A 15,863-nucleotide genomic window follows, 5' to 3' on the forward strand; every position below is an offset into this window, starting at 1 on the left:
CGATTGTTGCTACATAACGGTTTAAACACTATGCTAAAAAAAAAGATGGTTGTTGATTACACACCTATTGCAAAATAGTTAAAAACACATTATTTATATATATATATATATATATATATATATATATATATATATATATATATATATATATATCACATATTTAATCTTGATTAGACAGGAAAATAATTAAAGGTAATGGTAAAAGAAACACAAGACAACTAGTCCCTTTGAGCAAATCTATACTGCCCTCTACAGGTCCCAAGTAAATTGCTTTATTGCACAGCATTTGGTGTTACTTTAGCAGAATGTAGAATACATGTAATAGTAAAATATCGGGTATCAGATGGTTATACCATGGTGCTTCGATATATATAACAAAGGTATTATAATTTTTACCACGACTAAAATTGATTGTACTGTAATATCTGTATGAAGACTTCAGATGGAAAGCCTCTACATCTTTCTGACGTGTTTTTTGTTTTTTTATAGATTTTTTTTTAGCAATTTTGTTTGGCTCCTTTGTATAGGTTTCAAGCTAAGTACCGGTACTTCTGAATGGGCTGAGGCTCGGATTTAGTGGGTTTGAAGTGAAAGTATTTTATGAATGAAGAGTCTATATGCGGAGAGCTCAGTATCGTTATCTCGCTTTTGACCAAAGTGGCTTTTAGATGCTTTTGCATCTAAACTCCTATCTTGATAGTGAATGATTCCATGAATCAGTACAACAATAATAATAATAATAATAACAATAAAATTAACCAGATGATACTCACAGTTTAGGTTTTAATTAAAGGTGAAGTGAATGTACATGTATTACTTGAAAGACCTTTTTAAAATATCTTTACATTAAAAAAAAAAAAAAAAAACTATACAGCTGTTCTGTATCAGATCATTATATCACTTAGCCTGTAGCCATACTGTTTGCACCTTATAAAAACAGGATAGTGTAATACTATAATTACAATTAAAACTTTTTTTTTTATGTCAGTAAGATGAGATATACAATATAATCATTCTACAGCATGTGTCTATACAGTGCAGAGGCCCTCTGGTGGCCTACAAAACAAAATGTACCATAAAACCAGCAGAGACATGGAAAAGATCTCACTTTTAAGTACCAGTCAAAAATGCATAAAGATTTGCAAAAAACATCATTTTTTTTACAATGACTCAATGATGTAACATCAACCATTTTGTTTTGAATTGTTCAATGTACAATGAACTATATCATCATCTACAGCTGAAACTTGTGAAACTTGTCAACATGTCCAGGTCATATTTCACCCTAATACAACCCCCCAAATAAAAAACAAACGATGTCTTGCCTAAAGAAAATTAAGCTAAAGATCCTTACATTTTTTGGCATTGTGAAACAATCTAACTCCAGTAATATGAAAAACTAATTCTCATTGTCATTATAGTATTGTGGGAAAACCTTTTTTTTTTTTTTTTTTTACTAATTTGATTGCATGCTTGTATGAAAAAGTATTGGATTACAGTATTTTACTTTAATAAAGTAAACAAATATTACAGTAACAAGAATTACCATAGAATGTGCAGTGAGAAAAAAAAGTAGAAAGCTTTTCCAAAAAATTATAAAAAAGAGCATTTTTTGGGGGGAAAACATGCTTAAAAGTCATGAAAATAATATCACAATGCTAACAATCTTAGCGGTTTAGAGGCTTAATTTTCATTGTGCCAAAAATGTCCTTTTATGATTTTTGGGTAAAATATTGCAGGTTTTTGTGGGATTAAGATTAAAATACCTACAGTGAAGTGCTGTGTTGTTAAAAAGAGAAGAAACATATTAAAGGTGATGGTTTATCTGTGTGAAAAAGTAAAAATCATGGTAATTTACAGTAAAATGCACAGAGAAAAAGTGACACCGTGTACTGACGTCCTGAGAATGTCAAAGATGTGCTTTCAGATCAACACACAGCAGTGTGTGTTCAGTGTGAGAAACAGTGTTATATGCTTATATAAGCTAAGGTCAGGCTAAAAAAGTCATTCCGTACCAGTGTTAAGGCATATGTGGACAGCATATATCATTAAACGCACACACACACACACACACACGCACACATTCAGTCTCTCACATTCACCACTAAAACAGTTTATCACCAGTGTCATATTTTCCATAAAAGTATTATTGTTTGGGTACACAAGTCTATTCTTGATCACAGAAATGTGTGTGTACCATAAAGACAATTTAAAACACCCCCAAGCCACACAGATCTGTGTCCTCTTTTCCCTGAAACAGTCCAACAAAGTGATCCGGCCATGAGAATCATGGGAACTCTACAGAGGGCTGGCACTTTAAACCTGCTCCCCAAAAGTGTCTGAAGTATCAAGTACCAGTATCCTGCACACACCCACATCACTTCCTCCTCCTTTTCACTCTAGAACACTGAGTGGCCTGAGCACGCTGGAGGATCATGGGGGACAGGTTGCTGGAGTGAGATGAAGGCTTTTAGCTGCAGTTATTGGGGCAGCTTTTATTCGTCTGGGCTTCCTCTTCAGGGATGCTGATTATGGCCGGTGAAACCTGCAAAAGGAATTAAGAAATGAAATGACAGCGTTATGATGCACATTTAGTCCAGGTGATGGTTAAAGAAAATGATCAGGTTCACAGATTATTTTATAGCTTTTATTAAGAAAAAAGGAAATCTGGGAATAAAATGGAGGTTGCCCCCTAAACTCTTAAACATTAATATTCTAAAATCAGCTCTGCATTTCCCACTTTGTTCAATAAAAATGTAAATGAAACAAAATCTTCTATATTTAGAGGGTGTTAAGTTTTGGGGTCAGTATGATTTAAAAAAATAAAATAGTAAATTTATTCAGCAAGTATGAGTTATATTCAAAGATCAAAAATGATCTGCTTTAAAGATTTAAAAAAATCACTAAAAGGTATGAATAATTTTACCATTTCAAATAAATGCTGCTCTTTTGAATGCTGTTCGGTTATTAAGCAGCACAGCGGTTTAAGTTTGATAATAATGAGAAATGCTGTATGAATATTTATGAAGGATTTTGTCACTAAAGACTGGAGTAATGAAGAATTTTTTTTCATTTTTTTATATGAGCTGAATTTTGAGCATTTCTCCATTTACATTACATTTACATTTAATCATTTAGCAGATGCTTTTATCCAAAGCGACTTACAAAAAAGGGGAGAGTAATAGAAGGAACGAAACAGACAAGGCCAACAACCTGTAAGAGCTGTAAGAAATCTCAAATAATTAGCACAATACACTACAAATTTTTTTTTCTTTTTTTTTTTTCTCCAGTCTTCAGTGTCACACGATCCTTCAGAAATCATTCTAATATGATGATTTGCTGCTCAAGAAACATTTATGATTATTATCAATGTTGAAAAAGTGAGTTATGTCAAACTTTTTTTTTTTTAGGATTCTTTGATGAATAGAAAGTTCAAAAGAACAGTATTTATCCGTTTCAAAAGTTTCGGGTCTGTAAGAATTTTTTTATTTTTTGGGAAATAACAGAAATTAATACATGTATTCAGCAAGGATGCATTAAATTGATCGAGCGACAGTATAGACATTTAAAATGTTGTAAAAGCTTTATATTTTCAGATAAATGCTGTTATTTTGAACTCTCTGTTCATTAAATAATCCTGAAAAAAAATATCACTGGAGTAATGATGCTGAAAATTCAGCTCAAACTTCAATCTCAAAAATAAATTACATTTTAAAATATATTCTAATAGAAAAAATCTGCATTCATCAGTTTCGAAGGAAGTCTATTGGAGTGTTGTAACTCTGTTTTTTTTCAACGGCTCTGCCCAAAATGTGATTGGTTGGAGCGAGAACGTGCTACGACTGGTCAGCACGTGTGAGTCTCTAGACCATTGTTTCCCAACCTTTTTTCAGTCATGGCGCCCTTTGAAAATGTTGTGGCACCCTCTCACATACGTTACGCTAGGGGTGTAACGGTACAAATTGCTCACGGTTCGGTTTGTATCACGGTTTTAGGTTCACGGTTTCATTACGGATCGTATTTGCAATGTCCAGGGGGGAAAAAAGACTACTGTTAAATAAAAATGAAAAAAATAAGAACAAATAACACATACAGGTACAAGCAGCAGCACAAATAAATACTATTGAGCAAAGATACTAATAAAATAAACAATGCTTTTCAGGTTTTTCAGGTAGGTCTAACATTAGTTTTTAGGTAGAGACATTTAATAAAGTAATCAAATGTAAAATAACAGCATATTTAACTGTTAAATTAAAGATTAATCCTAATTAAACTTACAAAAGCTATTAAATCAAGAGCAGTGAATGATGTCTATCTTTTGTTTGACATTAAACAGACAGCAGTAAAGGCTACTGCCCCTTTAAGACCAAATGCGAGGATATGCACGTCTTCCTTGACTGTGTAACATTCACTTAAGGCATATACAGGCTATGTCTGCTTGGATACTCATCAAGATGGACATGTTGACATACTTTTTGTGTGAGTTTGAACTCAATATTTGCGTGCTGTGAGACGAGAGTGCTCTTTCAGATGACGCACAGAGACAGATCTTCTCTCAGCGCGCTTTGGGGGCATAAACATAAAGGGTGTCTTTGTGCCTCTTAACAGACACAAAATGCAATTAAAATGTCCGTCCAACATGAACAGGGCCCTTACATGACAACGAGATGCGTTTAGCCACTCAGCCATTGTTTAAATTCACCTGTTTTAGGCGGCTAGCTGTGTCTCGCGCTGAAGTCTCGTGGGAATGCAGCGGTACGTAGCCGGAAAACCAGTCCAGTGGGGAGTAGAGGCTCTGCTCATCGGCTCGTCGGTCCTCAGTTTTGAACGTGTCCGAGAGAAATAGTTTTTGATTCTGTACTGCTGATCCTGAGGAGAGGACCGCTGCTCGTTCAGTTACTTGCTCATGCTCAGTATCAGTGGCTCGTGAGGTCATCAGTTCTCTCAGCCAAACACGACTTAGTTCAGTGAACGGTTGGAATTTCCAACATATAATTCAAGACCTTAGTTTATTTATATTCGGAGGGACTGTCACTCATGTCAGAAAGTGAGTAACTAAAGTAACGTGTGCGATCACCGCTGATTTGAGACGCGAACCGTTTAGAACGATTCAGTCCAATCTGGTGAACTGGTTTGCCCGGTTCACTAAAAAGAACCGGTTCAAAAGAACGATTCGTTCATGGCTGGGCATCACTAGAGTGATGATCCGATCAGGCTCACGAGTGAAGAAGAAATGGTTCCCGTTTGTGCCTTTCCGAATTGTAAAAATTTGTAGCGAACACTTGACTAACTTACACAGACACAACAGAGCCGTGCCGGTTGAAGAAAATGTCATTCCGTGGTCGAAGACGGGTGCAACCACTGTGGAGGTAATGTAAACTTTATTTATCCTTCCATTTGGGCACACACGGCTTGAGGAAAGATGTGCAGTAATTTAAAATAATCTCGTTGTCATGTAAGGGACCTGTTCATGTTGGACAGACATTTTAATTGCATTTTGTGTCTGTTAAGAGGCCCAAAGACATCCTTTACGTTTATGCCCCCAAAGATGCCGTTTTAGCTGAGGGGGGCTCTGGAGATTAACTGTAATAACTCCGTGTTGCTAGCACCAATCCGGTTCATTTTTTTCTTCTTCTATAGACTGTACTCACAAAGATATAACGATCAAGATAAACTTAAAAATTCGCCGGAGTTATGCTTTAAATCAGGGGACAGAAATCTCTCAGGTTTCATAAAAAAACCTTAATTTGTGTTTGGAAGCTGAACGAAAATCTTATAGGTTTGAAATTACATGAGGGTGAGTACATGATCATAGAATTTACATTTTTGGGTAATTATACCTCAAATTATACAGTAATTATACAGTAATCCGAGTCTTGGATAATCACATGTTTATATTGTGATATCTCAGATATAATGATGTATTGTTACAACTCTAGACCCAAACATTTAAATGGTTCTGTAGATACAGATATAAATAAAGGATATATAAATACACATATAAATAAACATAGTACTGCACAATATATCGAAATATCGCAAATGTACATATCGCAACGACACACAATATCTGAATGATTTTAATAGGCTACTTCAACATTGTGAAAAGTGTATGCTTTAGAATTAACTGGGCACACGACTACAGTTACTTATGGGACCTGCTTGATGTTAAAAATAGTAACATCAAAATCACAAAAAATTCTGATGTTAACAAAAACAACTCCTTGCAGTCTCGTGGTGTCTGACACACACAACGAAACATGCGCACAAGCCACCACTACCAAATACACACACTCATTTTTTTTTAAATACATTTTTGCTAAAATACTGCTGGTCACTTTCAGAAGTTGAGGCGACACTTTCCTTTCCCAGAGAGAATGTGAAACACAGATGGTATCATTTTCAGTTTTTAAATAGATTTAAATAGATTTTCCACACTAATAGCAATATTATATCGCATATCGAATATTGCATTATTTAACAAGGTATTGCATATCGCATTTTTCTTCAATATCGCACCGCCCTATAAAGAGCCCATGTGGATATTCTGAATTAGTTGTCTATCAGATCTAGAAAGGAATATAGGAATATGCCAATCAAAAAAAAAAGTGTTGAAAGTGTCAGACCTGGTGTATATCCTGCTTTCCTGATGAACTTCCATTTCTGAGCTCTTATACTCATTCAGCTCTTTTCTTATGGCCGCCTAGAGGAGAACAAAGAACACAAGAGTAAAGAGAAAGAACAACTGAGCACTCTGAATATCACTAGTTGTGTTGAGTTACAAAAGCACATCTTAATAATTATGATGTAATGTGGTTGAAAAACGTGTCTTTCAATGGCATTGTGCCTTTTTAAAAAGATTTGTTTAGGAAAGAGGTCTTGCTTTTTTAGACTGCAGATTTTCAATGATGTGCAAATGTATTTATGTAACTACAATTTACATAAGACAACATTAAAATGATCTTATATTGGTCACCACTAGGGGGCAGATGAGAACAGTAATTCAGCCAGACCTTGTCAGCAGGTGTAAGTTTGGTCCAGGGTTTGTCAGCACGCCGGTCATAGTCTTGAGCATGAGTGGACTCCACATACTCATGAAAGCGGAGGATTTTTCTGGCCTGGAGCTCAGCTACCGTGGGCCTCTGTGACAACTGCAGATGTAAAAAAACAACAACATTTACTTTCACGTCATGCTGCAAGATTAATACCTAATTCCACCTCACTCAAAATAGTTTTATCCACAATTGCGTTGATAGTTAAGAAGTCAGAAGTGAGTAGTGAACAAACCTATTTAAATATTTATTGTATGACATTTTGGATTAGATTTTGAAACTCTAACAGAGAGATTACTGCCGCTTTTATTCTGGAAAAGTAGCTTAAATTAGTTAAATTTAATTATATTTATACATTACAGCTGATTACCATAACTTTAACCAAACAGAGAATTTTCAAAGAAGAAGATGATGATGAAGAAGAAGACGAAGAAGAAGACGAAGAAGAAGACGAAGAAGAAGACGAAGACGAAGACGAAGATGATGATGAAGAAGAAGACGAAGAAGAAGACGAAGAAGACGACGAAGAAGAAGACGAAGAAGAAGACGAAGACGAAGAAGACGAAGAAGACGAAGAAGAAGAAGAAGAAGAAGAAGAAGAAGAAGAAGAAGAAGAAGAAGAAGAAGAAGAAGAAGAAGAAGAAGAAGAAGAAGAAGAAGAAGAAGAAGAAGAAGAAGAAATTTGTCTTGAGCAGTAAATCAGCATAGAAATCAGAATGATTTCTGAAAGATCTTATGACACTGAAGACTGGAGTAATGACTGCTAAATAAAACTGGCCATCACAGGAATCTTTACATTTTAAAATAAATAAATATAGAAACCTTTTTGTAAATTCTTACTTATTTGATAATATTTCACAATACTACAGTTTGTACTGAATTTTAGATCAACTGAATGCAAATTCATACTAAAATGCAAATGTGAATTTGTACTGAGCTTCACCAATTGAACCAGGGTGGTATATTAGCACCCGTCACCAGCCAATGGCGGGTACTTTTTTAAAGTGGCGTGTGACTTTGCTGTGTATACCAGCCACAGTGGCGGGTGAATTGTAAAACATATTTTTACTGGTTACTACTTAAAACATTCATTGTAACGGATTAAAGCTTTTGTCAAAGAATGATGTTGCTAGTAACAATAATGCACCTTTGTCGAGTAACTCATTTCATGATACTGACCGTTTCTGACATTGAAATGACTGGGGAAAAATGTCCCAATCAACCCAAATTCACCCCATACTATGCTAATGCACTTGCTTTTCAATTTGAATTTTGTAATAAGTGGCTGATAAAAAATATAAGTGGCTGGTAAAATTGGACATCCACCAGTCACTGTGGCTAGTGGGCAATTTCCCACCCTGAATTGAACGGTAGTGTATTAGTCTTTCAAACTAATTCTAAATATTAATGCCTTTAAAGGTTTTCGTGACAAGTAATAAATGTGCCTCCAAACCTTTCTGGTCAGCCTTCGCTTAATTTCACTCCTTTCAGCACGTCGGTCTGCTTCATTCTTGGCTGAAACAGAAGAACAAGCAGTTATTAAGAAAATCTTTTTTTTGGAAGCATTCAAATTGTGACTAGCAGGTATGACTGATTACCACAAATACTATGAAGGACTAGAAGACAAGGGGTATAACTGACCAAGTAGGATATTTCTCTGCTCAAGTTCTTGTGCGCTTGGTCTCTGACTCAGCCTCCTATTAGAACATGCAAAATACACACAGTGTCAGTGTGGAAAGGACCATAGTGTGGAAAGGACAAAGGACCATAAAACCCCTCTGAAACACAGGCAGACCTTTCGAGGGTGGTGCCGATCTTGTTGCGGACAGCTTCCCACTGCTCTTTGTTGTTCCAGGCAATGTTCTCCTGGTCCTGAGACTGCTCTTTCTCCAGCTGACGCTCCAGCTTTAGTGCCAGAGTATCCTTTCGCTTTACACGACTCGCAAGACCACCTGACAAAACACACACATACTCCTCATTAGGTGTTTCGCAAACTTTGTATTCATCTAATGTGTGAACAAAGTTGTAACACTCATGATCTAACAGCTAGATGGTTAAAACCCTGATAGAAGAAATCTGTTACCAAAGAGTTTGAACAAATCAATACGTTCTGAAGATGATACCATTAATTCATATTTACGATCCAACAAAAAGTGTCAAAAATATAATTTCCACCAAAGATGGTTAAAAGTACACTACAATTCAAAAGTTTGAGGTCGGTAAATAAGTATCTTATGCTAACCAAGACTGCATTTATTTGACCTAAATTACAATAAAAAGAGGAATATTTTGAAAGGACAATTTAAATAACTGTTTTCTATTTGAATATATTTGAATACATTAAAATGTAATTATTCCTGTGATGGTAAAGCTGAATTTTTGGCAGACATTACTTGAGTTGTCAGTGTCGCATGATTCTCTAGAAATCATTTTATAAAGATAGTTGTCAAAAATTCGTTCTAAATGTAAAATAATATCAGAGTCCACAGCACAAGGATAAATAACAACATCAAGCGTTTATAATAAATAGAACAATATAGTGCGTTGGTATGAATGTAGTTATAGTTATCGTTCTTAGTGTGAACGGGCTTTAATATGCTGATTTTTTGCTCCATAATTAAAAAATATATGTATATTATCAATTTTAAAAACACAAGCATCAATTTTTTTTGAAGAGTCAAATGAAAGATAATTTTACTTGCCCAACCAGACAAGTAGCCTGATTAAAATGTCAATAACAAAAAAAACTAGGCAGTCACCAAAACATGAGATTGATCTGCATTCATTTAGTTTAAGTGGCGATTGATAGTGAATATATATTAAAAATTAATTAATTAAAGGTCCTGTTCTTCGCAATCCCATCTTTCAAACTTTAGTTAGTGTGTAATGTTGCTGTTAAAGCATAAATAATACCTGTAAAATTATAAAGCTCAAAGGTCAATTCCAAGTGAGATATTGTATTTAACAGAAGTTCCCTTTCAAAGCCTACAGCGAACGGCCGGTTTGGACTACACCCCTGCCCTTCCTTGCTGTAATGACATCACTAGTACAGTTTCTTGACTAACCCTCCACCCACAGGAATACGCAAACAAGGGGGCATTGTCTTGTAATTCTCCCACAGGGAGAAGAGCGTGCATTGAGTGCGTGAATGTGCACGGGAAGCGCTGCCACAATCAGAACTCGTTACGTATTTCTGAAGGAGGGACTTCATAGAACAAGGAAATCATCAGGCTGTTTTTAGCACATAGAAAAAATACAGATAAGTAAATTGTGTGAAAAATACTGTTTTTTTTTTTTTACATGCGAAACATAATCATGTTATACAGGTCCTTTTCAAAAAATTAGCATATGTGATAAAAGTTCATTATTTTCTATAATGTACTAATTAAAAATTAAACTCATATATTTTAGATTCATTGCATACCAACTGAAATATTTCAGGTCTTTTATTGTTTTAATACTGATGATTTTGGCATACAGCTCATGAAAACCCAAAATTCCTACCTCAAAAATTAGCATATTTCATCCAACCAATAAAAGAAAATTGTTTTTATTAAAAAAAAAAACATCAACCTTCAAATAATTATGTTCAGTTATGCACTCAATACTTGGTCGGGAATCCTTTTGCAGAAATGACTGCTTCAATGCGGCGTGGCATGGAGGCGATCAGCCTGTGGCACTGCTGAGGTGTTATAGAGGCCCAGGATACTTCGATAGCGGCCTTAAGCTCATCCAGAGTGTTGGGTCTTGCGTCTCTCAACTTTCTCTTCACGATATCCCACAGATTCTCTATGGGGTTCAGGTCAGGAGAGTTGGCAGGCCAATTGAGCACAGTAATACCATGGTCAGTAAACCATTTACCAGTGGTTTTGGCACTGTGAGCAGGTGCCAGGTCGTGCTGAAAAACAAAATCTTCATCTCCATAAATCTTTTCAGCAGATGGAAGCATGAAATGCTCCAAAATCTCCTGATAGCTAGCTGCATTGACCCTGCCCTTGAAAAAACACAGTGGACCAACACCAGCAGCTGACATGGCACCCCAGACCATCACTGACTGTGGGTACTTGACACTGGACTTCAGGCATTTTGGCATTTCCTTCTCCCCAGTCTTCCTCCAGACTCTGACACCTTGATTTCTGAATGACATGCAATATTTGCTTTCATCCGAAAAAAGTACTTTGGACCACTGAGTAACAGTCCAGTGCTGCTTCTCTGTAGCCCAAATTGGCTTGACCTGGGGAAAGCGGCACCTGTAGCCCATCTCCTGCACACGCCTGTGCACGGTGGCTCTGGATGTTTCTACTCCAGACTCAGTCCACTTCTTCCGCAGGTCCCCCAAGGTCTGGAATCGGTCCTTCTCCAATCTTCCTCAGGGTCCAGTCACCTCTTCTCGTTGTGCAGTGTTTTTTGCCACACTTTTTCCTTCCCACAGACTTCCCACTGAGGTGCCTTGATACAGCACTCTGGGAACAGCCCATTCGTTCAGAAATTTCTTTCTGTGTCTTACCCTCTCGCTTGAGGGTGTCAATGATGGCCTTCTGGACAGCAGTCGGGTCGGCAGTCTTACCCATGATTGCGGTTTTGAGTAATGAACCAGGCTGGGAGTTTTTAAAAGCCTCAGGAATATTTTGCAGGTGTTTAGAGTTAATTAGTTGATTCAGATGATTAGGTTAATAGCTTGTTTAGAGAACAGTTTCATGATATGCTAATTTTTTGAGATAGGAATTTTGGGTTTTCATGAGCTGTATTCCAAAATCATCAGTATTAAAACAATTAAAGACCTGAAATATTTCAGTTGGTGTGCAATGAATCTAAAATATATGTCAGTTTAATTTTTATCATTACATTATAGAAAATACTGAACTTTTATCACATATGCTAATTTTTTTGAGAAGAACCTGTATTGCACACAAAACACAATCGAAGTTTTAAAAACACACGAAAAAACAGGACCTTTAATGTTCTGGACCAGCAAATGTTTTAGTGAATGACTGATAAGGCTTAAAAGGCTTGATGTCAAGCCCTGACACAGTTGCTTAATACTTTTGTGGAAAATGATAAAACATTTTTCAGGATTCTTTGATGAATAGAAAGTATAAGTTTATTTGTCATAAATCTTGTATCCTATAAAAATGCCTTGACTGTCACTTGAACAGAATTATAAATTTTTGATTTTTTTTTAAAGTATACTGAACCCACACAAACACAATCAGAGTTTTAACAGCATATACAACGATTTTATTTTTTGTGATATTTTTTTACGATTTTAAGTGATGATTTAAAAAATGTATGCACAAATTAGTGCAGGACAAGTACAACATTCATAAATTATTCTCGTTTGACTGGTCAGAAAGAATTAAAAGTATCCTACTTGTGGGAACTTCCTCATCATCCTCCTCTTCCTCCTCGTCATCATCTCTGTAATGAATGGGTCCGTCAGAATCGCTGCTGTCCTCATCCTCACTGTTTCCAGGTCCTGCATCCTCAGGAATGACAGACACTCGCGGGTCTCCCACCAGACCGCGTCGGCTACGTGGCTCCAGCTCCGGCTGTCGTGTGGGCCGAGGGATGGGACGCAGCTTCTGCAGCTCTTCTTCCATGTCAAAATCATCGTCCTCAGGCCTAAGCAAAACAAAATCACAGTGAGCATATCAATGGTGTAGGATTTTGTGCTTTAAGATTTTTAGGGAAGGTCTAAAAGTAGTTTTCAGGTACAATCAAATAATCAAATGCAAAAATACACTGTTTAACCTTGACTCTTCTTTATATTGAATATTAATCAATCCTTGTTAAAGCTACATGACAGAGACAGCGGCATTTTTATCAGTCTGTTGTCACTAAGACCTGATCCAATATGATGATACAAATCCAATTACTTATATAAATATTTTTTAAAAAAGACATTACCGACCATGTTTACGAGAGTACTTTATATATTGTAACAATATATTTTTTAATGGCTTAAAAACTTAAAACTGTCCTAAATGTATTTCACGTGGGCTCATGCCACTGAACAGTCCCTATTGTTGTAAAAAGTAAAAGTTTGTAACAAGTAGTACAAGGGCAGAGAACATTGTTCTGAGATAAACTGATATGTACACTCACAGTCGTAGAGGTTCGATAGTGACAGGAAGCGAGTATCGCCCCCCACCTGGAGCTTCAGTGAGAAAGTCTGGAGGTAATTCAAAGAGAAGTGAGTGAGCTCTCTGCGATCCTTCCGGGTTCGGCTGGACCGGGCCTGGACTGTTCAAGGCTCTCTGGATGCGTATGTGCAGAGGTAAGGGCGGCTGGGAGGGCGGTTCCGTGGTGGGGCTGGGTGGGTCCACGTGGGGGACTTCAGGAGTTGGTCGTGAGCGAGGAGGGGATGGAGGGATATGGGTTGGTGGAGGCGAGAGTGCTTCAGAGTTTGAGTTTTTGCTGTCATCTGATTGGGCTGGAGGCGGAGCAGACACAGGAGCAGGGACTGGAACGGAGGTAGGGCCTGAAGGGGGAGGCTCCGGCTGATTGGCAGAAGAGTCGTCTGAGTGGCGTTTGGTCACTGGAGTCATCCTCTTTGGGGGAACGGGAGGAGATCGCCTGACTGCGACCGGGACTTGAGAAGGATCCACTGTAGAAAAAAATAAATAAATCAAAATGAATTTAACAGAGAAAAGAGTGTTAACACACATTAGCTTGTACGAAAGTGACGAGCTAGGATGTTTGTTATCATGTAAGATATTGATTTGCATGCCATAGAATTAATCAAACAGGTGTTAGTACAGGATGGGGAGGGATTTATTATTCTAAGATAAAAGTTCATATATAATAGAGTCTAATATTCTAAAAGTTCCATTCTATGCAAGTTTGTGAACAAAGGCTTCTAGCTAAACTGTCCAGAACAAGCTCAATTCTGAATGCTGACACATGGGACACTATAGTATCAGAGTAAAGGCTTATTTCACGTCAATGATAACTGTAATGATAACAATACCTGTAAAGCTGTAATAATTATCCTAATTTTATAGGAAAAGGTTATGCTAACAAGGACGCTAAAGACTGCAGCCTACAGACCACACTGAAAGCCAAAAACTCAATGTTAGACACACAACCACTGCCTCCAAACTTAAACCAAAGTACAAAGTTGCATGTTCTGTGAGAGGGTGAAACATTAGTATAAAGGTACATGTTAAATCTGCATTGAATCATCATTACTGAATAGGAGTCATCTTCTGTTACACTGGTTACATGTAATTGTCACATCTTTTGAATAGTATGAACAGAATTAGCTTGTTCTAACTTCTAAGTAATCATATTGATTTGGAGAAGAATTATGGAGATGTTGAGTATGGGTGTGAAAACAAGCATGACTCTGTGAAGTTATTAGAACATTAGGACATGCGTGCCAGCTGGTGTGGGACGAGGAGACACCAGGGCTACCTGGGTGGAGCTGAGAGCCCCTTTGGCTGAGGTAGGTGGGCAGGGACAGATAGACTCCAGACTCTCCCTGCTGTCTCCAGCTTGTCCAATACTGAGGAGGTGGAGCTTTGTAATATCTTTGTAATGTTGACACTTTAGGGTGGATGAAGGGAAATATGTTTTTAGCATCTCGTACAACAATCACAAGCACTGGTCTAGTTCAACAGGTGACACCTATAAAAAAAGTCCTTCTTTAAGGGCTAGTTTAGGCTTTTATGCACATATATAGCAAACTGAACTCAAGCATACTTGCTTGGCAACTGATTAGGTTTGTTTTCATGTATCAAGCTAGTTTGGTTGCGCTTCCGTTTACCATATTTGAGTGCTCTATGTATGATCGCTGATCAATGTTTATATGTACATAAGCTTAATCAATCTGTTTATGATAAACCGATCATGTTCAAACGAATTTTCAAATTTGGTGTAATGGACTTTCAAATGAGGGACAAAAAAAATCTCTTTAGGTTTCATTTAAAGTAAATGATGAAAGAAGATATCATCATCTGGCTTAAACAATAGCAAGAGTACAAAGGAAGATGGAACAATTTAGATTATTTACAACTCTATTTGGTCCTATTAGTGATCCATATGTTGGATATTATGTCACTTAAATTGTGTTTAAGTTTAACAAAACAAATTCTAAAGCCATAATTAATCAAGAAAAAATTATGGTGTATACAAGTATGAAAATTTTCCACTTCCAACAATGATACTTCCAACAATGAAGCCATTATAAATAAGATTTGGGGAAACACTCAATTGCTCAAATGGTACAGGCTATACTGAAATGGGATTGTCCTGGTATCTGAACTAGGGAGTCTATAAATGGATCCTGTTGGAGAGGGGTAGTGTACTGTGTTCCTAACACTTGTTGAACAGCTGCTGCCTGCCTCTCATGCCACTGGGCATGTCTAAAGTTATCTTTCCTCAACGACACTGTTCCAGCTGTCAGAATTAGATCTTGTCTATTTTAAGTCAATCCACGAAATCTATTGGAACAAACTAGAAAATCAACAGCATGTGAACGCAGCAAATTATGAACTGAACTTATTGATTCAATTAAACATCTAAATCAAATGTAAAGGCAGTTACTTTCATCCATGGGGGGAAAAAAAATACATCTGAAAGCCAGGTGGCTAAAAAAAGTGGGCGATCACAGTTCTGCACTATTGTACTGATAACAAAGTCTGAGGACAAAAGTACAGGGAGTTCTCATGTCTGTGAGAGCAGACAGAGCATCAGCTGCTATGGAGGACAAACAGAGACACTTGAGTCCTATAGGAACACAGACACACACACACACTTGTTTTTACAACTGACATTTTCTAACCCCTAACCCTAAACCTACCCATCACA

At 36.9% G+C, this 15,863-nt stretch overlaps 1 protein-coding gene across 6 annotated transcripts in view; it reads right to left on the reverse strand.

Moving 5' to 3' along the window:
• Nucleotides 1-1,097: 1,097 nt before the first annotated feature.
• phactr4a (phosphatase and actin regulator 4a) overlaps nt 1,098-15,863 on the reverse strand; it is a 79,820-nt gene continuing 65,054 nt past the window's right edge. For 4 of the 6 annotated variants that reach the window (XM_067426654.1, XM_067426655.1, XM_067426653.1 and 1 more), the window contains 9 exons: nt 14,469-14,600; nt 13,158-13,659; nt 12,424-12,674; nt 8,848-9,004; nt 8,694-8,749; nt 8,506-8,567; nt 7,014-7,151; nt 6,627-6,703; nt 1,098-2,545 (listed from right to left, as the gene is read on the reverse strand). In XM_067426654.1, the coding sequence (XP_067282755.1) occupies nt 2,530-2,545; nt 6,627-6,703; nt 7,014-7,151; nt 8,506-8,567; nt 8,694-8,749; nt 8,848-9,004; nt 12,424-12,674; nt 13,158-13,659; nt 14,469-14,600 (1,391 nt within the window). In that variant the 3' untranslated portion in view covers nt 1,098-2,529. The remainder of the gene's footprint in view (nt 2,546-6,626; nt 6,704-7,013; nt 7,152-8,505; nt 8,568-8,693; nt 8,750-8,847; nt 9,005-12,423; nt 12,675-13,157; nt 13,660-14,468; nt 14,601-15,863) is intronic. The other 2 variants (XM_067426656.1, XM_067426658.1) reach the window with 1 other exon arrangement.

This window comes from Pseudorasbora parva, chromosome 19, assembly GCF_024679245.1.
Source record: "Pseudorasbora parva isolate DD20220531a chromosome 19, ASM2467924v1, whole genome shotgun sequence".
NCBI classification, from domain to species: Eukaryota; Metazoa; Chordata; class Actinopteri; order Cypriniformes; family Gobionidae; genus Pseudorasbora; species Pseudorasbora parva.